General features: G+C 40.7%; 1 protein-coding gene across 5 annotated transcripts in view; it reads left to right on the plus strand.

Moving 5' to 3' along the window:
• The window catches only part of GRIN2D (glutamate ionotropic receptor NMDA type subunit 2D), an 855,799-nt gene that overhangs the window by 712,663 nt on the left and 117,739 nt on the right, over positions 1-25,397 (plus strand). For all 5 annotated transcript variants that reach the window (XM_056544763.1, XM_056544766.1, XM_056544762.1 and 2 more), the window contains one exon: positions 11,679-11,908. In XM_056544763.1, the coding sequence (XP_056400738.1) occupies positions 11,679-11,908 (230 nt within the window). The remainder of the gene's footprint in view (positions 1-11,678; positions 11,909-25,397) is intronic.

The following is a 25,397-nucleotide window of genomic DNA, read 5'->3' on the forward strand; positions in this document are numbered from 1 at the left end:
TGAGCCAGGACACAGATCACAAAGTTCATATGCAGGAATGTGCACAGAAGGTCAACTAGAGAAGAATGTCTGCAACTTTACTGCAAACTTGTCCTGTGAGAGGAGAGACACTGGGCAGAAGTCAATGCACAGCATGTGATGGCAAACATCATTCCTGCCAATAGGAATGCCCCTTTCCTCTATAGTGAAATGAATTGCAATGAGTAGTAAGGCAGGGTGAGTCTGGGTGTTTTTTTTTGTTCTTTGTTTTATTTTATTTTGTGACAAGTACACTTTTCAGAGGTTGCAGAAAATCTCATAGACTCACAGTAAGTAATATTTTCTGGTATACGCATCATATATGTTAAAGGGGTACTTCACTGCCCAGCATTCGTAACATTTTGTTTCAAATGCTGGGTGTAGGCTGTGGGGGCCGTGACATCACAATCCCCACAGCTCGCACTCAGCGTTTAGAACAATATGTTCCAAATGCTGGGCAATGGAGTACCCCTTTAACTCATCCAATGCATAAAGGATCTACTGTAAAATAATCAATGTATCTGAGTAGGGAGTAAATGGAAATAATAGGGAACCTATATAGTTAAGATGAACGATGTTTATAGTATTTTGCTGGTACATGGAAAGTTTTGACACCTGACAGCTCCCCAACAATGAATCCCTCTTATTTCTACCTTATTGCCACATACCGTATATATACTCGAGTATAAGCCGAATTTTCATGCTGAAAACTTCCCCCTCGGCTTATACTCGAGTCAACTGGGATGCTGGGAGTTGTAGTTTTGAAACCTCTGGAGGTCCGCAGGTTGAAGACCACTGCAGCCTTCGTCATCATCCAGACCCCCCCCTTTAGTTTTGTGCTCACCTCCCCTCGGTGGGAATGAACATCCCTGTGCGTCGTCGTCAAGGCAACGTCACTAGTCTGGGGCCGGGCCTGGAGCAGAGCAGAGGGCCCCCCGGTGAAAAAGGATGCCCGTAACGACTAACCCTCCCCACCGGACGGTCCCTGCAGCATAGATGGCCCAGACCAGCTCACCCTTCCTTCCCACCGAGGGGAGGTGAGTAGAAAACTTAGGGGGGGGGGTGGTCTGGATGATGACGAAGGCCAAAGTGGTCTTCAACCTGCGGACCTCCAGGAGTTTCAAAACTACAACTCCCAACATGCCCGGACAGCCGATGGATGATAAATCGGCTTATATTTGGGTCGGCTTATACTCGAGTATATACGGTAATCAATGACTAAATGGAAATGGTGAAGCAGGTTTTAATTTGATACATTCACTTTAATAACAGCAGCTCCTTGATGTCCTCAGGATATAGCTGTCATTGTGTCAGATGTTTTCTTTTCATCATTGCTACTGCAGATTTTTAACAAAAGATTTGTGAAACCTGTGAAAATGGATAGAATGAGAACTAACCTGTGCCCTATAACTTGCTCATGGGTTATAAAATGCATGCTGCAAATTGAGGAGGTTGATCCAATGGTTTTCATGTAAAGTGACTTTACTTCAGTTCTTCTCATATTGATATATTTACTATAATACACGAGGCAGAGAAAAAACTACATAAAATTATTTTAAGTCAACCTAATTTAACTTCCATTTAAGTAGAAAGCTTGTTACAGAGCCTTTCCTCCTTTTTTGGGGCATTCGGGCAGACGCATAATGGAGATATGTCTAATTGATTATCGTTCATGATGGATAATTGTGTAAACTTATTAAGAAAAAAAGAACCGTGTAATTAAAATTCTGGTATGGGCGAGCATAAAACACAGCCCGTCACTTAGATGGATTTTGACAAAACCTTTGACAGCATCATTTATATTTGTGTCCACACTGAGCACTCCAGGGAAATTATACATTACACTAGATTCATCTGCTCTAGCCTACTTTTTCTCATAAAGAGAACTTCCTAGAAAAGATGTTCCTTTGATGCTTCTCATCCTTTTAATTTGACATTCTGTAAAACAAGAAGGGGGTGGTTGATACAGGAACACCAGACGCACATCCTTATCATAGCATCCGCAATTCTAACCCTTCTTTGGCATCTTATACATGACTGTTTTTAAAATGCTACTGTCTCATGAATGTGACCCTCTAAGCACCTCTAGGTCTGGTCCAACCATCCATGTTTTAATGTATTTCCATCTGGATTGCAGCTGTAGTAGCTGATTGGTATTATATTCCGTCATTTCCACCAGTACACTCATACCTTTTTATTACTTTCAATTCTACCTGTTCTAATTCCTAGGACATTAAACATTCCAATTATCCACATTAAGTCAGCTTTGCTTAAAAGAAAATCTGTCATCAGATTTTACCATATATAACATGTGGCCTTACTATGCTCGGGAGATGCTCCTGCCAACAGCGATGGTGAAGATATTCAATTTCAAAGGCGTTCCTCAGTGTCACGTAAGTATACTCCGGGGTGGAAGCCATCCTCTGCCAGTCCTGTCTGCTAAGGATGAAATCACACAGAGCGGTGATGCAGGCTGTCAATCACGCTGAGGGGGTGTGATTACAGCCCAAGCAGATTGGACTAGAAAAGAATGGCTTCTGCCCATGAGACTACGTATGGGCTGATTTGGGACAACTTTTAATCTTTATATCTTCACCATTACTTCATATGTCTAGATCTACAAACAAAATTGTAATATAAAACATAGGTGGGTGCTAATATTATCATTATAATACATAAATTGGTGTTGTTAACTCCTCATGCCAAAATGGTATATCATGGTGACTGTGTAATATCCTTGTACCCATTCTTCTGGTGCTGAAGAAAACAGTTGTGTGGCAGTAGATGCATTACAGTGTGTCTTATACATTACGGAACATGTATTGTATCACCTGTCATGTGCATACACTGTGGGGAAACTTGTGTGCAATGATTTACATTCTCTCTGCTGCCACCTCTGCATATACTGTAAGAGGTAGGTCCTTAATCTCTTTTCCACACAGACTTCTTTTAGAAGTTGCTAAAAACATGTGCCCCTTCACCCCACAGGGCAGGTATCAACTTATTGGAGTCTGGTTTTGGTAAGAGAAAAAGTAAGGTTGTCTCTGCCAGCACTCCTGTTATGCAGAGAATTGGCTAGGCTTGGATCTGCCCATGCAAAAGTTATAGTTGAAGTGTACTCATTAACAAAAACTTTATGTATAATGTATTAATAAAAACTTTTAATATAATGTAGATAATACCATTATATGAATATTTGTAATATACTTTAAAAAATGTGTATATTTTTGGGTGGAAAAAATGCTGCCCCTGCAGCCATTGCCTGTGTGTCTCTATGTGGAGTCCAAATACAGGAAGTGTGGGCAGGATAAGCAGGGATCTGTGCAGGCTCCTTGTTTGTCAATCATCCTGATGTGTGAGCTGGAAGCCTGTCACAGAGCCTCAGTGCACAGAGCCCTGCTTGTCCTCAGTGTACAGAGCCCTGCTTGTCCTCAGTGTACAGAGCCCTGCTTATCCTCATTGTACAGAGCCCTGCTTGTCCTCAGTGTACAGAGCCCTGCTTGTCCTCAGTGTACATAGCCCTGCTTATACTCAGTGCACAGAGCCTTGCTTGTCCTCAGTGTACAGAGTCCTGCTTGTCCTCAGTGCACAGAGCCCTGCTTGTCCTCAGTGTACACACCTCTGCTTGTCCTCAGTGTACAGAGCCCTGCTTTTCCTCAGTATACAGAGCCCTGCTTGTCCTCAGTGTACAGAGCCCTGCTTGTCCTCAGTGTACAGAGCCCTGCTTGTCCTCAGTGTACACACCCCTGCTTGTCCTCAGTGCAGAGAGCCCTGCTTGTCCTCAGTGCACAGAGCCCTGCTTGTCTTCAGTGTACACACCCCTGCTTGTCCTCAGTATACAGAGTCCTGCTTGTCCTCACTACACAGAGCCCTGCTTGTCCTTAGTGTACAGAGCCCTGCTTGTGCACCCTCTCTTCCTGTATTTGGACTCCTCACAGAGGCATTCAGGAAATATCTGCAGGGACAAAAATATACACAATTTTTAACCAATGTATATTACAAATATATGTATAATGATATAACCTACATTATATAAAAAGTTTTTGTTGATGACAGGTTTCTGTCATTTAGTAAAAATATCTATTTGTCAAATAAACAAGATGAATAAATAAAAAAACTATGTCTAAAAGTAGGAACAAATTAAAATAGAACCTTTTTATGGTGTAAAACTACAATGTGGCCTTGGCTGAAAAAATTTTGTATGGTTGTGTTGTCTTTTAATGATCATACATAAATAGTAATAAATGCCAACAAATACTTTTTTCTTTTTTCAAAATGCTTTGGTGAATACTTTGTCTCAATTCCCAATATCTTTAGCACCATTTCCAAAAAGTTGAAAGATACAAAAAATATCAAAAAATTTTTTGATTCACCCAAAGTGCACCTTCTACGGATGCTCTAGACACTCTTGAAGCTGCAGAACATTTTACCCAATTTCGGGCTTCCTTTATCTGGACGACCTTCCTCTCACGAAGGAGAGCAGACTGGAGCTTTCATCGACATTTTGAAAAAAGTTGTTGGTGGCATTTATTACTAATTATGTATGGACTTTCAGTGAGTTGCGAGCCCTCACTTACAAAATGCATTACACCCACCCACGTGTGAACAGGTGACATACGTTTATTTATTGTCTTTTAATGATCTCCAGAAAGTTGAATAAGTGATGCTGCTGTACAGTCTTAGTGGTGTATGGTGCACAGAGTTAATTGTGGATTGATAACTTAGATTTTACTGACATTCTTTGCTTAGTCACAGGTTGTTGGAAGCACTACAAACAAACAATGCTCCCACCTCCAGTGCAGCTGTCATATGTATGGTCTAGCAGGCTAATCTGTAATGATAGTTGCTCCTGCACCATTTTTAGTAGTAGATGTTCATGGATATAAAGTTTGTAAGTCCTACTCTATTTCTACTAGACATATTTTGTAGATTCTAACTCCTTCATCAGAAGCCCATTTACTTCGATGAGTAGCCTTCTGCCTTTATACAAAGTAACAAGAATTTTATTAAATCCAGAATGGGTCAGATAAACAGTTCGCAGGCAACTGGAAAATTAGGAATGAATTAACTGGCTGTCAACTGGATCTATTGCCTTGAAATATAAAGAAGAGTAAAATAGAAATAAAAATGATAATAATAGTGATCAGATTAGATATATGAATAAATGAAACATAAGCAGATAAATAGATCAACTGGGAATAGTTATCCCCTTAACAAACTTCAATTGCATAGAAGCCAAATATGATGCCACAGATGAAATGAGAATGGAATATGAAATAAAGTAAAAATAGATTTGAGATGAAAATAAAAATAAAATAATATTTAAATAAAGTTTGAAGAACTGTCATCACTGCTTTCAAATACTTCAAAACCAAGAATTTAAACAATAAAGGGATGTATTTAGAATTAATGAATTACTACTATCACTTAGATACTATGCAATAAATGAAGTAAATGTAATACATAAAAAAAGTTAATGCACCTAATCTCTCACTCACCCACTTTGAAGAAATGACCACTAGGGGTCTCCCTACCAGTCCTGGCAGCAAGCATTTCAGACTCATGCTGGAGTCCTAAACACTACAAGCTGCCAGTCTGCTTTGTTCACAAAGGAGAACACTCAGAGCTGCCAACATGCTTTGTTCACAGCCTGTTTGGCTGTGAACAAAGCAGGCTGGCAGCTCTGAGTGTTTAGGACTCCAGCATGAGTCAGAAATGCTTGCTGACAGGACTGATCGGGAAAAATACAATAGAAAGAAGCATATTTTTCATTAACATGCTATTGGAAAGTTATTCAACATTCATTAATCTAAAATATATCAAAAGTTTATTTGATGAGAGGTACCCTTTAATCATGTGGTTTCCTTTCTCTAATCCCTTCTTACTAAAAATGGAGCTGCAAAGTAATTACCTAATTGATCCATATTGTGAACCTCTTTAAAGTGCATAGATAAACAATGTTTGTCAAACCTATTCTCATATTATAAATGTGTCCTACTATTCGCTTCTTTCATGTTCTATTTGCGCATCCAGTATAGTTTTTATTGCAGGAACAAGTAATATAAATCAGTGAGTAGCTATTGCATGTTAGTAGTTCTCTATTGATATGTGTATGTGTGTTGCTGGTGGAGGTTTTTTCAGTTCTCTTATGGAAATCTAACCACCTAATAAAAGCTTTTTAGGTAAATGCAAAAGATGGATTAAAGGGTAACTCCACTCCCCAGCGTCCGGAACATTGAGTTCGAAACGCTGTGTGTGGGCTTCCGTGTTCATGCCCGCCCCCTCGTTACATCACTGCACTACATCACCCTCAACTAAAGTCTATGGGAAGGGGACGCGACGGCCTTCACGCCGCCTCCCATAGACTTTCATTGAGGGGGTGGGACGTGACGTCACATGACGGGGCATGACGTCTTGAGGGGGCCAGCATGAAGACAGAAGTCCGCACACAGCATTCGGAACTCAATGTTCTGGACGCTGGGTAGCGGAGTAACCATTTAAGCCCACTATAAGAAATTCATCAAATTATCTTATTTTAAGTTGAATTTAACAGACAGGAGGTCAGAGAAATGTATGAGACAATAACAGGCTGAAAGCTGATGAGTCAGGTATGAGTTGCAATCATAGTTCAATGATTTAAATATCCTGCCTGCCACTGCCGATTGGACCGGTGCCTATACATCCTGAGAGTACAGAGCACAGCGATGTGAAGCCTGGCCAGGTGCAAGCATTACAATTACATTACTTTATTGATTTGCAAAGGTTTTCAGTCAGTTTAATGCAAAACTATTATGACTCCCAAGAATGCACGGCAAAGGGATAGTTTTGTAGCCTCATTGACATACAAATTATCCCCAGCCTTTCACCTAAGGTGACCAGATGTTACATGCCTAATCTCTTACATAGAGCACAGCATTGCAGCCAGAAATGATAACATATGGAGACACTACATAACTTTTTGTAGATGCTATTCTTGCATTTATTTAGCTGAAACTCCCACGTTTATGGGGCCCAGAGCATCAGAGAGGCATGGACGGGGGGTCCACTTGGTGCCCAGGCTGCATTGCCTCTCCTCTTGACGTCATGCCTACTCCTTCTTTAATTGACTCAAATGGCTTGCCTTCCAGCCAGGAGCTGTTTTGAGAACTGCACATGTGCCGTAATCACTGTGTAATCAAGGTTCTTGGGTTTTTTAGATATATGATATGAAGTGAGTATTCTAAATGATACATTTTATACTTGCTGGTGGTTGTATGTTTTGTATTATACCTTAATGGGGTACTCCATTCCTAGACATCTTTGGATAGGGGATAAGTTATCTGATCGCGGGGGTCCAGCTGCTGAGTTTAGACTTGCATTGAGGTGGCAAGGCGTGGCATCATGAGGGGCTGGGGCCATGACGTTACGAACCTCCAGCCCCTGCATCCCCAGTCATCTGACACCGAGTGAAGTTCGCTCCGTGCACCAGATGACAGGGGTGCAGCAGCAGAGATTGCGGGGGTTCCCAGCAGCGGGACCCCCAGCAATCAGACATCTTATCTCCAGAGTACCCATTTAATAATTATCAAACTGTTGGTCTATTTTTATTTTCTAACTGAAGGTCTTTTCATTAGGAGGTTTATTAGGAGATATTAATATTTTATGTCAATTATGCATACTAGACTAGTCCACTTCTACCTTTCCTTAAATGGCCACTGTCATTAATATGAGTTTTTATACATGGTACAGCAGGTAAAATAAATAAATAAATAAGATGTGTAATATACTCCCTGTAAAAAGAAAAAAAAATCACTTTCATGGCCTTATAAATCTGGCCACTAGGGGTCTCCCTTCTTGTCCAGACTGCATTCCGTCTGCTCAAAACACAGACTCAGGAACTATTGTCTTGCCATAAGCAGTGAATAGCACTCACTCTCTGCCTGTGTATGAAACCGGGAAATTAGTGCTATTCACTGCTATGGCCAGGCCACATTCTCAAAGTGTTTGGTCTCCTCCCAGGAGTCCAAAGTCTGTGTTTTTTAGCAGATGGAATGCAGTCTGGACCAGAAGGGAGAGCCCTAGTGGACAGATTTATAAGGCCATCAAAGTAACATAAAAATAAAAAAATTTTACAGGGAGTAAATTACAAATCTTATTTATTTTACCTGCTATATCATATGGGAAAAAATAATTTTAATGAAAGTGCCCATTTTAATTTAGTAAAATATAAAAATTTCTCACGACACACATTCTAAACAATATCATAGCATGTTCCAAAAACAAAGAAAGAAACATCCATTGATTTAGGATGGGTGTTCCTGATCCAACTGTACTCTCTGCTGTGATCCCATGTGACTCAGGGTGGTCTCAGAGGACTAATTTTAAGAGGAAGAGCTAAGCCGCTCCAGAACTTCTCTTATTTCTCTACACTTAGACTTAGTTGCCCTCTCCCTCCCTCCCCTCTGGGAAAGGATAAAGGGGTACTCTGGCCCTAGACGCCCCTTTTCCATAGGCTTGCATTGAGGGGGCGAAACGGGGCATGACATCACGAGGGGACGGGGCCGTGACGTCACGATACTCCGGCCTCTGTATCATGAGTCTTTTGACATGGAGCGATCTTCGATCTGTGAGGCTAATGACAAGTAGGTGCCTCAGGAGAGATTGTGGGGGTCCGCAGCGGCGGGGCCCCCGTGATCAGACATCTTATTCCCTATCCTTTGGATAGGGGATAAGCTGTCTAGGACCAGATCACCCTTTTAACCTCCCTCAGGGCTCAGAGTCAATTTGAGACTGAGCAGGGACCTCCCACTATCTAGGGCTTTCCATTCCAGCGTGGGTGTCTAGTTGGTGTATGCATATAATCAGTTGCTCTGAACTTGATAGAAGATGGCCACTAGGTGGCAGCAACATTCACAGTGCATAAATTATACATAAGCAGTGCAAAAAAAAGTTCAAATAAAGGGGTGGCTTGTATGACAACCATAGCATAGCTGGAAACACATGAAGTGGGACACTGCATACATATAGACAGCGACTAAAACAATAAAGGCTTTTGTTGTACGCATAAACATTTTTTTTTTTAGTAAACAAGCAAGACTAAATGAAAACCCTTGAACAATGTTTTTTTTCTAAAGATCTCCCTTTCCCTGTGCAACAAAGCCATTCCTTTCATCACAGCCCATTGAAGATTAATTTAAACAATTGAAGTGTTTTTCAGAGTCTGATTAATTATTAGATTCTCTGAAGATTGGGCAGCGGCCTCCACTCTGAGCCGCACATGGTAATGAACTCTTATCTGCAGATTTCAAGATTACCAAACCATAATTTGTCTTCTGTAAAATTTTCACACTGTGGGAATAGAAAAACAAGCAAGCAGCATGTGTCTACCAATTTTATTTTGCAGACTGCTACTATGTAATGTTGATGGATAAAAGTAATTTTTGTACTTAAAGGGGTACTCCAGTGAAAACCTTTTTTCTTTTAAATCAACTAGTGGCAGAAAGTTAAACATATTTGTAAATTACTTCTATTAAAAAATCTTAATCTTTCCAGTACTTATTAGCTGCTGAATGCTACAGAGGAAATTCCTTTCTTTTTGGAACACTGATGACATCACGAACTCAGTGCTCTCTGCTGACATCTCTGCCCATTTTAGCAACCGTGCATAGCAGACATATGCTAAGGGCAGCATGGTGGCTCAGTGGTTAGCACTGCAGCCTTGCAGTGCTGGGGACTTGGGTTCCAATCCCACTAAGGACAACAATAAATAAAGCGTTATTATTATAATAACGTCAGCAGAGAGAACTGTGCTTGTGATGTCATCAGAGAGCATTCCAAAAAGAAAATAATTTCCTCTGTAGTATTCAGCAGCTAATAAGTACAGGAAGGATTAAGATTTTTTTTTTAATAGAAATAATTTACAAATATGTTTAACTTTCTGCCACCAGTTGATTTAAAAGAAAGTACCCCTTTCTAGTGACTTGCTTTTACACAAAGCCAGACTGCTGTAAATGTTTTCACTGTTCTCTTAAACTGACACACAAAACATTGAGAAAGGCTTTAACAGAAAGGAATATTTTCTTTCCTTGGCTTAGAGTCCTAGTGGTGCAATAGTATGTGCATTGAGAAATGACTATTGAATACTTTTATCTTATACTTTTATCTACCCAGCGACCTTTGTCGTATTAGATGAAAATCGCAATGTTGCATTATTGCATGTAATCATTGACATTGTTGTCGTGTTACAACAGTCACCCAAAATTCAAATCTGATTCATTTTTGGACACAGGTCACACTCAAGTCACATTGACCTCAATGCAATTCACATCCAACTGTGATCTGCTTCATACTTCTCTGAAATTTTTAATTTTTTAATTTTAATTTTTTCTGCCAAAACTGTAAGGTTGCGTTTCCACTTGACATTTGTATTTTTTTTTTTTTAAACTACCACTGTAGATTTTGAGCCAAAGCAAGAAGTGGATCCCGTAGGAAGGAGACATTTAAGCCTTTATATTTTCCATTCCTTTTGAATACACTTTTGGCTTTTAAAAAATATATATATATAAAATCAAGTGGAAAAACAGTCTAATAAAGTTGCTTTAATTATCTGGTAGCACGACTTAGGCTGGGCTCACACAGTGTACAATATTCAGTGCGTATTTAGGTTCATGCACTGATTTTCTGGGAATGTAAGGCCACATTTTATTGTAATGTCACATTTACACTAATTGTGCTTACATTTTCTAGGATAATTTGTGCATATTTTTAAATATGCGTGCCACATTTTACACTATATGAAGGTTTAGATGCAATTTGCTCTCGTGTGAGAAAAGTAATCACGTAGCCCTAACCTTAGTTACAGTATAACTATACAATATTCTCTTTTCATTTTAATTTAGTGAAATCAGGTTTATACAAACCATGTTTTATCTATATATCCTCATTTTCATACAGATTGGGCCTCATTTACTGAGGATTTTTTGAGTACATACTTTTAGGGTTTTTTGTGTCGCTTGTGTGGTGAGCTGGAATTTCAGAGAAAAAAAAAGACCATGCTAACTCCCCACTTTACACGGAAAACCCTACAAAGAGGTGTGGCCATCATAGAAAAGGGGCTTGTCTCAAAAAAAAAACTAAATTTTTAAAAGAAACCTACAAATTTACTAATGTTTCCACATAATATGTGGTGGATTTGAGTTCTGGAAACCCCAACAGTTCAGAGCATGTATAGAAAAAAAAACAAATGTTGGGAAAATTGCCAAATGCAACATACAATAGTAAATACCATTGAGAAAAACTTGTCTGTAACAAAAACCTACAAAGAAAATGATACTTCACTCCATGAATTTAGTCCATGGAACTTTAGGATACAATCAACATTTTTCTTGATATACAGTATTTTTTCCATATATATGCCTACATGACCACGATAATAATAATAATAATAATAATAACTCATAAATTACTTTTTATGGATCTCTTCTTACCTATGACTGTGTAGGCTACATAACAGCTGACGCTGATTCCTTCAAATATACCGTATTTTTTGCCGTATAAGACGCACTTTTCTTCCCCAAAACTGTTTTCTTCCCCAAAATTATTTCAGAAAATATACCAGTATTTGTTATGTCTTATCACTACAACTGTATATGTTCACACAAAAAATTATTTTATATTTTCAGGTCCAGGAGGATCCAAGTTTACAATTGGCAAGTCCATCTGGTTGCTGTGGGCTCTTGTATTTAATAACTCAGTTCCAGTCGAAAACCCAAAAGGCACCACAAGTAAAATCATGGTTCTCATCTGGGCATTCTTTGCAGTAATATTTCTAGCCAGCTACACTGCCAATCTGGCTGCCTTCATGATCCAGGAGGAGTACGTGGATACTGTGTCTGGGCTCAGCGATAAAAAAGTAAGGGATTAAGAATGTGTGTTGTTGATCTTCATTAAATTCACGGAACTACCAAGAACTGTATATCTCCGTAGCCTAGACTTATCATGCAGGCAGAGAACTAGTTTAAAGCCGCAGTTATCACAGGGTATGCTTACAGACAGTGATTGCTGATAAGACAATGGCTACAGAAATCATAGCACTTTCTCCAACATAAAACGTCTTTCTGCATTACACAAATATCCACCATTCTTAGAGAAAAATAACATTTAAGTGTGACAAGAGCCTAATATAAAGCAATTTCATATGCTTTAAGAAATGTATTTTACATATTTATGTTGTATAGTTCAACAGCCTTATTTAGGACACTCAGATCACAGACGCCTAAGCAGACATACATATGTATGCAGAGGTGTAACCTGATTCTTCGTGGCCCCTTTTTTTTAATGTTGCAGAGCCCTTTAAAGAATACCTCTCATGATCTTGTTAAATGTTATAATCCTCCCAGTTCCCTGCCACCATCAAAATAAACCACTGCCTGCCTTCATTTTATTATTTTTTAGTATTTTACCTTGATATTACTCTGTATTTTCTGCTCTGTCTCAGTCAGATTCACAGACTGAGAAGGGGCGTCCCCAGCAGATGTGACATTATCTGAAGCCATACAGGGGAGAACTTCCTCCCTCACTCTGCTACACACAGCCCAGAGCAGTTCAGTGTGTCAGATGAGCTCTGATTGGATAAGGCTGCACCCCCCCCCCATCCCTCAGCATTTCCTGATTTTGGACTTCTGTCAGGCCAGCAGGAGTCCAAAGTCTGTGGAAAAGATGGGGGAAAATGTGCTCTGCACAAGTAGGGAGACACCTAGGGGCAGCTTCTTTTGAGCAAAGTACATTAGAAAGATTTTTTTATTTACCATAAGGAGTGCAATAGCAAAAATAGTGCCAATTTAAATGGTTATCCTGTGAAATGCTAAGCATTCAGATGCTAAGCATAGCAAAAACCAAAAGAACAATTGCGTTTATTGGGATAAAATTTTATTATCACAAAATCACAGACAATACAAAAAAGATCATAAGAACAATTAAAAACAAGTTAAAGGCAATCCAGAAGTGGTAGTCCAATGGACAACAACCAACAGACGGGGACTAGGATCACAAATAAGTATTACAGTAGTTGGATCAAATACTGATCATAATGATGAGACACCAGGGAGGTAGGTACAGATAAAGGGGGAGATTTATCAAAACCTGTGTAGAGGAAGAGTGGTGCAGTTGCCCATAGCAACCAATCAGATTGCTTCTTTAATTTTTAAAGAGGCCTGTGAAAAATGAAAGAAGTGATCTGATTGGTTGTTATGGGCAACTGCACCACTCTTCATCTACACAGGTTTTGATAAATCTCCCCCAAAGTGCATAGATAAACTCATGTATTAGGAACACATGAGCATAGTATAATAAAGTGCAATAATTATATACATTAAATAACATCACTTTCCCTCTGAGTTACCAAAGGTAAGTAAATGAAGAGCATAGCAAAAAAGTGCATAGCAATAAATAGCAGAACCTATACTGCATATAAATAACTGCGTATAGGAAAAAACATATATAAGCAAGGTAGCAAATGCATAATACAACCTGGTGTACAGCACCCTGGTCAACTGCCAGACCCAATGTTTTGCTTGTTTTGCTTATTGCTTCAACTGGGGTATGGCAAATAAACAAAGCTGCCTCCTATTTAACCAGCAATGGAGCCAATCACATTTTGCCCCCTGCGTCAGCTGGTAGCGGACCATAAACACATATGATGGCATCCTATATCGGCGCCCATAAAGCAAAGGCACCTTCTTCTTGCGTCATGAATGAATTACTGTGAACTCTATGTGTGCTTATCAGTACCTGGTCTCTGGCGCGATGATGCGCCTTCCTGTACGTGCAGTCAGCTGACCAAGTGAAGGTCTCATGACCGGCTGCAGGGGTCACCTTGAGAGGTCCATGATGCCACGCACAGGCATATTGATGGCGTGCTGACACTCCACGGTGTGCGCATAGTCAGCTGACCGGAGAGCCGTCATATGGTCCTCAGCTAGGAGGAATGGTGGCCGTTAGGGGACAAAAAAAAACCTCTGCTATTGTTTGATAAACCCAAATGGTACTTAACCCCTTAACGACCGCAAATGTAAATGTACTTCCTGGTTTGGTGGGACTTCCCGGACCAGGACGTACATTTACGTCCTGTGTATGACCGCGAGCATCGGAAGGGTGCTCGCGTTATACACGGAAGGTTCCGGCTGCTAGCAGCAGCCGGGGACCCGCCCGAAATGGCCGACATCCGCGATCGCACGGATGTCGGCCATTAACCCCTCAGATGCCGTGATCAATACAGATCACGACAATTGAGGTACTTTGATTGGATGTACTGCCGCGGCGATCCGATCATCCAGCATGGTGGCCGGAGGTCCCCTCACCTGGCTCCGGCTGTCTCCCGGGGTCTTCTGCTCTGGTCTGAGATCGAGCAGACCAGAGCAGAAGATCACTGATAATACTGAGCAGTGCTGTGTCCTATACATAGCACTGCACAGTATTAGCAATCAAAGGATTGCTATATGTAGTCCGCTAAGTTGAAAAATGTAAAAATAAAAAGTAAAAAAAAGTGAAAAATCCCCTCCCCCAATAAAAATGAAAATTGTCCATTTTTCCCATTTTACCCTCAAAAAGCGTTAACTTTTTTTAACCCCTTGGGGACGGAGCCCATTATGACCCTAAGGACGGGAGCATTTTTTGCAAATCTGACCCCTGTCACTTTAAGCATTAATAACTCTGGGATGCTTTTACTTATAAATTTGATTCCAAGATAGTTTTTTCGTGACATATTCTACTTTATGTTAGTGGTAAATTTTCGACGATACTTAAATCCTTTCTTGGTGAAAAATTCAAAAATTTCATGAAAAATTTTAAAATTTTGCATTTTTCTAACTTTGAAGCTCTCTGCTTATAAGGAATATGGATATTCCAAATAAATTATACATTGATTCACATATACAATTTGTCTAATTTATGTTTGCATCAGAAAATTGATGAGTTTTTACTTTTGGAAGACAGCAGAGGGCTTCAAAGTTCAGCAGCAATTTTCCAATTTTTCGCAAAATTTTCAAAATCGGAATTTTTCAGGGACCAGTTCAGGTTTGAAGTGGATTTGAAGGGTCTTCTGGTTAGAAATACCCCATAAATGACCCCATTATAAAAACTGCACCCTTCAAAGTATTCAAAATGACATTCAGTCAGTGTGTTAACCCTTTAGGTGTTTCACAGGAATAGCAGCAAAGTGAAGGAGAAATTTCTAAATCTTCATTTTTTTACACTCGCATGTTCTTGTAGACCCAGTTTTTGAATTCTTACAAGGGGTAAAAGGAAAAAAATCCTCTCAAAATTTGTAACCCAATTTCTCTCGAGTAAGAAAATACCTCATATGTGTGGTACCTCAAGTGTTCGGCGGGTGCACTAGAGGGCTCAGAAGCGAAGGAGCAACAATGGGATTTAGGAGAGTGAGTTTTTCTGAAATGGTTTTTGGGGGGCATGTCACATTTAGGAAGCCCCTATGGTGCCAGGACAGCAAAAAAAAACACATCGCACACTATTATGGAAACGACACCCCTCAAGGAACGTAACAAGGGGTACGGTGAGCCTTAACACCCCACAGGTGTTTGACAACTTTTTGTTAAAGTCGGATGTGTAAATGAAAAAAAATATTTTTCCACTAAAATGCTGGTTTTTCCCCAAATTTTACTTTTTTACAAAGGGTAATAGGAGAAAATGCCCCCCAAAATTTGTAACCCCATTTCTTCTGAGTATGGAAATACCCCATGTTTGGACGTCAAGTGCACTGCGAGCGAACTACAATGCTCAGAAGAGAAGGAGCGCCATTGAGCTTTTAGAGAGATAATTTGTTTGGAATGGAAGTCGGGGGCGATGTGCATTTACAAAGCCCCCCGTGGTGCCAGAACAGTGGACCCCCCACATGTGACCCCATTTTGGAAACTACACCCCTCATGGAATGTAATAAGGGGTACAGTGAGCATTTACACCCTACTGGCGTTTGACAGATCTTTGGAACAGTGGGCTGTGCAAACAAAAAAATTACATTTTTCATTTTCACGGATCACTGTTCCAAAAATCTGTTAGACACCTGTGGGGCGTAAATGCTCACTGTACCCCTTATTACATTACATGAGGGGTGTAGTTTCCAAAATGGGGTCACATGTGGGTATTTATTTTTTGGGGTTTATGTCAAAACCGCTGTAAAATCAGCCACCCCTGTGCAAATCACCAATTTCGGCCTCAAATGTACATAGTGCGCTCTCACTCCTGAGCCTTGCTGTGCACCCGCAGAGTATTTTACGGCCACATATGGGGTATTTCCGTACTCAGGAGAAATTGCGTTACAAATTTTGGGGGTCCTTTTTACCTTTTACCTCTTGTGAAAATAAAAAGTAAAGGGCAACACCAACATGTTAGTGTAATTTTTTTTTTTTTACACTGACAGGCTGGTGTAGACCCAACTTTTCCTTTTCATAAGGGGTAAAAGTAGAAAAAGCCCCCCAAAATTTGTAGTGCAATTTCTCCCGAGTACAGCGATACCCCATATGTGTCCTTAAACTGTTGCCTTGAAATACGACAGGGCTCCAAAGTGAGAGCGCCATGCGCATTTGTGAACTAAATTAGGGATTGCACAGGGGTGGACATAGGGGTATTCTACGCCAGTGATTCCCAAACAGGGTGCCTCCAGCTGTTGCTAAACTCCCAGCATGCCTGGACAGTCAGTGGCTGTCCGGAAATGCTGGGAGTTGTTGTTTTGCAACAGCTGGATTTTTGCCGCAGCTCATACTTGAAGCAGGAAACTTGCTGTAAACCCGCCCGTGTGAATGTACCCTGTACGTTCTCATGGGGGGGAACCTCCAGCTGTTTCAAAACTTCAACTCCCAGCATGCACGGTCTGTCAGTACATGCTGGGAGTTGTAGTTTTGCAACAGCTGGAGGCACACTGGTTGGAAAACCTTCAGTTAGGTTCTGTTACCTAACTCAGTATTTTCCAACCAGTGAGCCTCCAGCTGTTGCAAAACTACAATTCCCAGCATGACTGATCACAGAAGGGCATGCTGGGAGATGTAGTTATGCAACAGCTGGAGGTACGCAACTACAACTCCCAGCATGCCGAGACAGCTGTTTTCTGTGTGGGCATGCTGGAATTTGTAGTTTTGCAACATCTGGAGTGCTACAATTTAGAGACCACTGAATAGTGATCTCCAAACTGTGGACCTCCAGATGTTGCAAAACTAAACTCCCAGCATGCCCAGACAGCAAACAGCTGTGTGGGCAAGCTAGGAGTTGTAGTTTTGCAAGATCTAGAGGGCAGTATAGAGATCACTGTGCAGTGGTCTCTAAACTGCAGACCTCCAGCTGTTGCAAAACTACAAATTCCAGCATGCCCACACAGCAAACAGCTGTCTGGGCATGCTGGGAGTTGTAGTTTTGAAACATCTGGAGGGCTACAGTCTAGAGACCACTATAGTGGTCTCAGACTGTAGCCCTCTAGATGTTGCTATGCAACTACTCACCGGCTTCCGTCACATCTGGGAACCGTCCTCTTCTGCCGCACGCCACCGCAGATCTCCGTTGCCGCCCGCCAATCGCCGTCGCTCCGCAGGGGTAAGTGGACTCCGGCGCCGCTCCTCTTCATTTTTCCCATTCTGCCCCGCCTATTGTGGGTGGGCAGGACGGGGAAAACGAAAGTAAACCCCTCCGCCCCTGATCTGCTATTGGTGGTCGCGTCTAGACCACCAATAGCAGGGATAGGAGGGGTGGCACCTCTGCCACCTCACTCCTATCGCTACAGGGGGATCGTGGGTGTCTTAGACACCCGCGATCCCCCTTCTATTCCGGGTCACCGGGTCACCATAGACCCGTAATGACCCGGAATTGGCGCAAATCGCAAGTGTGAATTCACTTGCGATTTGCGCCGATCGCCGACATGGGGGGGTCTAATGACCCCCCTGGGCATTTGCACGGGGTGCCTGCTGATAGATATATGGATACGCCCTTCGTCCCCAACAGGTTAATAAACATATTTGGTATTGTCGCATGTGTAAATGTCTGAACTATCAAAATATAATGTTAATGATCCCGTACGGTGAATGGCGTAAACGTAATAAATAAAAAAAATCCAAAAATGCTGCTTTTTTGTCACATTTTATTCAAAAACATTTTTGATAAAAAATGATCGAAAAGTTTTATATATGCTAATTTGGTATCTAAAAAAAGTACAGATGACGGTGCAAAAAATGAGCCCTCATACTGCCCTATATACGTAATAATGAAAAAGTTATAGGTGGTCAAAATAATTTGATTTTAGATTACTGATTTTGTACAAAAAGTTTTTGATTTTTTTAAAGCGGTACAAAAATATAAAAGTATCTAGCCATGGGTATCATTTTAATCGTATTGACCCACAGAATAAAGAACACATATCATTTTTAACGTAAATTGTACAGTGTGATAACAAACCCCTCCAAAATGTGCAAAATTTTGGTTTTCATTAAAATTTCCTCCCTAAATTTTTTTTTTGTTTCACCGTACATTTTATGGTAAAATGAGAGGTTTCATTGCAAAGTACAATTGATCACGCAAAAAACAAGCCCTTATATGGGTCTGTAGATGAAATATAAAAGAGTTATGGATTTTAGGAGACGAGGAGGAAAAACGAAAACGCAAAAATAAAATTGGCCTGGTCCTTAAGGTGAAAATGGGCTTGGTCATTAAGGGGTTAATAAATAATAAAAAATCGAGAGAAACGTATATAAATGACATGATAAAGCTAATCATAAGATTATTATTAAAAGTAAACAACTAGGGTGAATGGGATGTGAATAAAAAATGCTAACACTATTCATGCAATAAATGGTGCTTTCTGGGAGAATGTTTACCATTATTAGCCTCTTTTCTTACCCCTCTGCAACTCTGATATCTTAACTCTCTGTGGGCACCAGTGTAAACCATTTGGTCATCAAGCAACTATATTTCCCAGGAGTGGATATGTTGAATATGGGGTATTGAGTTCTGCCTTCAGTCGCTGAGCACCCACTTGGACCAGGAGTCCTGAACACAGTGCCAGTTTCCCACTAGCTATACAATATTTCCCAAGAGTATATTATATCTTGGCCCTTGGTAACTTCCTAGTTACCAGAGCTCAGTTCCCCCGTATTCCTCCATTGACCAGCACAGAAAGAAGTCCTTTGACACAACTTCAGAGCTTCAGTACTATGGGATCCTAATCCCCTAAATTTTCTTCTTCATTGTCCCCACCAATTTTTCCTTCTTATTTATTATTACTGCTTCGTATACTTCCTAAATGTATTTGTATGAGCCTGTATCTTTAACCCCTTGCCGCAGAACAGCGTTTATAAGCGGCGCTGCGGCACGGTAGAGTTATGAAGCGAGCTTCGGAGCGGAGCTCTCATCATACCCTCACGGTCCCGGCTGCTATCAGCAGCCAGGACCCGTGGCTAATGCTGGTCATCCGGCCGATGTCCGGAATGAACTCTTTAGACGCCACAATGAAAGTTGATTACAGCATCTAAAAGTCCAGAAATCTATTCCTGTCAGCTCAACGGTGCTGATCCGGATCATTGTGGGGAAAACGCGATGTCCCGATCAGATGTACGGATGGAGGGAAGTCTTTTACCTCCTTCACTATCGTACAATAGGCACTCCTATGCTTCAGCCAGCTATTGCAGGCTGGAGCAATTGAGCGCCGATATCACAGTAATAGCTGATAACACTATTAAAATATAATGTTAATTTAACCGCACAGTCAATGGCGTAAACAGAATTTTTTTTTGCTCAATTCTTATACCAGAAAAAAAAGAATGAAAAGCAATCAAAAAGTCCCATCAAAACAAAAATAGTACCAGGAATTTTTTTATACTAAGTTAGTATAGTTCATAATATAGTGTCTGTACCTGTCTGTTCTTCTGTGATCATCGCCACCCAATATTTATTTTTAACAGCATACAATATGACTCATGTCTTGGGATTTCCCAGGTTGCAGTGCGTCGAGACCTGACATCACTATTCAGGTGATCAGAGGGAACAGCTGTAGGCCCCTTGGTTAGAAAACACTGTGTTTCAATGGGTGTGGGGGGCTGATGTGTGGGAGGAAACTTTCAAGCATAGAACTGTGGGAAGTGTAGTTAAGATAACAAAATCCACCAGGAAATACCCAGTTCTGGCAGGTAAGTACTAAAATTTTCATACAAAAATGTATATATTTTTTTAAAATAGGAAAACAAAACCTATAAGTTGGGTATCATTGAATCATATCGACCCAGAGAATAGATATAACATCTCATTTTTACAGAAAAATGCACTGCGTAGAAAGTAGAAGTGGAAAATTGAAAGCGTTATGGATTTTAGAAGATGAAGAGGAAAAATCTAAAGTGCAAAAAATAAAAGAACCAAGCCCATTTTCACCTTAAGGACCAGAGCGTTTTTTGCACATCTGACCACTGTCAATTTAAGCATTAATAACTCTGCGATGCTTTTACTTTTCATTCTGATTTTTTTTTCGTGATATATTCTACTTTATGTTAGTGGTAAATTTTTGGCGATACTTTCATCATTTCCAAAATGTTATGAAACATTTGAAAATGTTGCATTTTTTTTTACTTTGAAACTCTCTGCTTTAAAGGAAAATGGACATCCCAACTAAATTATATATTGATTAACATATACAATATGTCTACTTTATGTTTACATTATAAAGTTGACATGTTTATACTTTTGGTAGACATCAGAGGGCTTCAAAGTTCAGCAGCAATTTTCAAATTTTTCACAAAATTGTCAAAAATCTGATTTTTTTTAGCTAAAATGCAGTTTTTCCCCCCAAATTTTTTATTTTTACAAGGGATAATAGGAGAAAATGCCCCCCCCCCCCAAAAAAAAAAAAAAAATGTTGTAACCCCGTAACCCCATCTCTTCTGAGTATGGAAGTACCCCATGTGTGGACGTCAGGTGCACTGCGGGCACACTACAATCCTCAGAAGAGGAGTCACAATTGAAAATTTTGCTGAAATGGGGGGGGTGGGGGGGGGGGCATGTTGCATTTAGGAAGCCCATATGGTGCCACAACAGCAAAAAAAACCTCATGGAAACTATTTTGGAAACTGCACCCCTCAAGGAACGTAACAAGCAGTACAGTGAGCCTTAACACCCCACAGGTGTTTGAGAAATGTTCATTAAAGTGTGATGTGAAAAGGAAAACATTTATTTATTACACTAAAATGCTGGGGTTACCCCAAATTTTTCATTTTCACAAGTGGTAAAAGGAGAAAATGTCAATGTAAATGTGTAAATACATTTCTTTGGAGTAAGGACATACCTCATATGTGGACGTAAACAGCTCTGCAGGTGCACACTGGTCTCGGAAGAGTAGGAGAGCAGTCAGGGGCCTTGAGCTTCTACATAGCTGCCTATGGAGCCAGAACAACGGGACCCCCCTTAAGGAGCGTTACATGGGGTAAATTACTAAAATTGGGTACAGTGGGACGTAAAATCGTGAAAAACAGGTTATGTTGCCAGAATGATGACATAGCATAGCCAAAACTAAAAAAAAAAATATGCCCATCCCAAATTCTATGCTCTGAATCATCATTCTGGGAATGTGATGTGTGTGGCCATCCCTAACCTGTTGCCTCAAATGCGCACACCGCTTAGGTGGAGAGAGAGTGTTGAGATTTGAGGCAACATAAAAAGTCCCCGATGATAGTGACTCATGACCCATGAGTGCTAGATGATAAGAAGGACGAGGAAGAACACAGAAAAGTACGATCTTCCTCATCCTCGCTGGCAGATTCGGAGTCGGAGGCAAGTAAAACGTATGTGGGGGGGGGATGTGTGTGTGTGTGGAGATGGGGCAAGGAAGTATGTAGTCTGTGTGTGCTTGGTGTATACTTTATATATAACAGTGTGTGATTATACATCACACACTGTTATATGGGGAAAAAAGAATGCTGCGGGCAAAAAAAAATATGGGGGGGTGGCCAGATGCAGCGCCCTGAACCCTTAGTAGGGCCCAGGTCATGCTGAAAAATCTGCGGCAGACCCTTGAGGACCTATTAGGGAGTCGGGGGGGATTTTTTTCTAACTTGTTTGTACTTTTTTTTTTTTGTATTATTCCTACCTGTCACTGCAGATAAAACTCACCCTGCACTAATGGACACAGGAGGACTGTTCTTCAGCCCTGAGGGGCACAGATCTTGGCCGAGGGGTCCCTGGCTCCTTCTCACAGCTCTGCCTGCTGACTGAACTCGGTGGGCTAGCAGAGCTGTGAGAAGGGGACTTTAACCCTTCTTCTGCCGGCTGCTATTGGTTGGTCGGAATCTCCACCTCCCCATAGATACGGGAGGTGATTGGGGGTGTATTCTACACCCCCGATCACCACCATGTATCTCAGGGTCATCGGGTCACACGTCATTCGGTCACATGTGAATTCACCGGGGCATTTGCACGGGATGCAGTAACAGGGCGTCAGGGCGTACCTGTACGCCCGTGGTCCCTAAGTGGTTAATCCCTTAGGGACTCAGCCTATTTTCACCTTAAGGACTCAGCAAATTTTCGTTTTTGCATTTTCGTTTTTTCCTCCTATCCTCCTAAAAATCATAGCGCTTTCAATTTTGCACCTACAGACCCAACAGCTTAAAAAAGGAAATGCCATTTTGTAACTTTTGGGGGCTCCCGTTTCTACGCAGTGCACTTTTTGGTAAAAATGACACCTTATGTTTATTCTGTAGGTCCATACGGTCACAAGGATACACAATTTAAATAGGTTTTGTTTTATTTTAATGCTTAAATTATAAACTATATGCACCAAAATTTGTATGTTTAAAATTGGCATCTTATGACCCCTATAACTTTGTTTTTCCGTGTATGGGGTGGTATTTTTATTAATATTTTTATGGTATATGAATTTACCAAAAATGCACAATTTTTGACTTTTGTATTGTTTTACATGTACGCCATCGACCATAGGGTTTAGCTAACCTTATATTTTAATAGTTCAGACATTTACACACACGGTGGTACCACAAATGATTATTTTTATTCTTTATTTCAACATTTTATTTTTAAAAATTGGAAAAGGGGGATGATTTAAACCCCATAGGGGGCTAAAACATGCAATCTTGTAATTGCATACACTGATCAGTGTTATGACATTGCAAAGCACTGATCAGTGTGACCGACAATCTGCTGCTCTAGCGTAACTGGAGCAGTAGATCGCAGATCGGACAACGGAAAAGCAGTTGAGGACTCTCCTGTCGTTCAGTAAGATGAACGGGACATCACGATTTTGTCGCGATAGTCCCGATCAGCTCCACTGAGCTGTCGATATTCTTTTACTCACGCCTTACACACCGCAATCAAATTTGATCACGCCATTTAAAAGGTTAATGCCGGGCAGCGGCCTGATCGGCTATGCCCGCCAATAGCCGTGGGTCCTTGCTGCCCGTAGCATCCAGGACCCACTTGGTTTAACCCCTTCTCCGCCGGTGAGAACAGTTTAAACACGTTAAACTGGACCAGGGTGTACAGCTACGCCCTCAGTCCTTAAAGGGGTTATCCACCATAAGGTGATTTTAGTACGTACCTGGCAGACAGTAATGGACATGCTTAGGAAGGATCTGTGCTTGTCTTGGGGCTAAATGAGATTACCATAATACTGTGTTTAGCTTTTTGTGAACTGGTATTTCCTGTTTCTGTTTTCTTTTTTTGACTACAAATCCCATAATTCCATTTTCCTCCGTCCCACACACCAGCCACCCCATCCATTGAAACAAAATGAGCTGCATCCATTCAAAAGACCTGTGGTTTTTAATTAGGGTGCCTACAGCTGTTGCATTAGTTGCAGATTGATCTCTCTCCCACCAAGCGATCCCTCTACCCATTGAAGCAGATAGAGACAACAGTAATTTTGTATGCTGTTAAAAATAAATCTTGGGGTGAAAATCACACACAGGTACAGACACTATATTATGAACTACACCAACTTTACAGCCCCTGTAGCATAGTCAAATTAAAAAAAAATCCTGGAATCCCTTTAAGGATCGGGGAGGCAGGGCGTATGCGTACGCCCTGCGTCCCCAAGAGGTTAATAAGTAAAATAATAGTACTACACCTAAATCAATTCTCTCTCTTGTGTATTTCATCACAAATGTGGCCACATAGCCAAAAAACTTTGATTGTGATGAAATAAGGTTAATGTACTGTGATTTGTTTGGGCCAGTGTTAGGTTCCATAGGATGGTGATTGCAAAGTGTTTGTTGTCTAATGAATAAGATTTGATATGTGCACAACTGTAGAGATTCCTGATACTGTGAACATTTTTCAAGTGGTTCCCCCAAAGTAAAAGGCATGGGAGCCCCTGTAATTACAAAATATCTACACTAAGACGCTTTATGTTTTAAAGCTTTACTTCTACTTTAAAAAAAACTTTACACAGAGATGTGAAAAGCTTTGATCGGAAAGCATATCACTAGATATAGCCAGTAGAAGTGCAGGGCTTTGTGTTTAACTCTCCAGCTGACCATTCCATCCAAATTATAGCAGTACATAGCAGGAGGGCTCTATTGTAAATATATGGAGCTGATCTGGCCGGGGAGTGAAGCGGGAAGCCTTCTGCTTCTCCTGGCTATTTCTACTGATCAGTGGGGATCTCAGCACCAATACTCTTATGGATGAAAACTTAAGGGGTACTCTAGGCATCTTATCCCCTTTCCAAAGGATAGGGGATAAGATGTCTGATCGCGGGGGTCCCGTTGATGGGATGCAGGCAATCCCTGTGCATTTTGAATGCTGGGTGTGGGCGTCAGGGTCATGATGTCACTGCCACACCCCTTGTGACATTACACATGCCCCCTCCCATATACTTGCATCGAGGGATATGGTGTGATGTCACAAAATGTTCCGAACACTGGGGCAGCAGTGTACCCCTTTAAGACAAGTCTTTGTTAAATGTCCAAAGTTATTTAATTGACAGTAATGGTTTATTGTTTTAATCATCAGCTATCTGAATGTAGAAACTTGAAAATTATAATTTGCTTGTAAACAACTTCGGGATACGGAATATATTTTTTTCCTTTATTGTAAAAGTAAAAAAAAATGAAAAAAAAATGGAGAGATAAGAGGAAGACATCTCAATCGCTTTCGAATAAGAAACGTATCCCGGCATACAGAAAATCTTGATGTAATAATTCTTTGTTTTATTCAGGCATTATCTCATGCAACAACGAAAGCAGCGTTCGTTGTTGCATGAGATAATGCCTGAATAAAACAAAGAATTATTGCATCAAGACTTTCTGTATGCCGGGATTCGTTTCTTACTACTATTGGATTTCTTCATCCACCTGCACCAACTCCACACCAGTGCCGACCTAATACTTACCTGTATCTCAATCACTTTG

This window comes from Hyla sarda, chromosome 10 (genome assembly GCF_029499605.1).
Source record: "Hyla sarda isolate aHylSar1 chromosome 10, aHylSar1.hap1, whole genome shotgun sequence".
In the NCBI taxonomy this organism is placed as follows: domain Eukaryota; kingdom Metazoa; phylum Chordata; class Amphibia; order Anura; family Hylidae; genus Hyla; species Hyla sarda.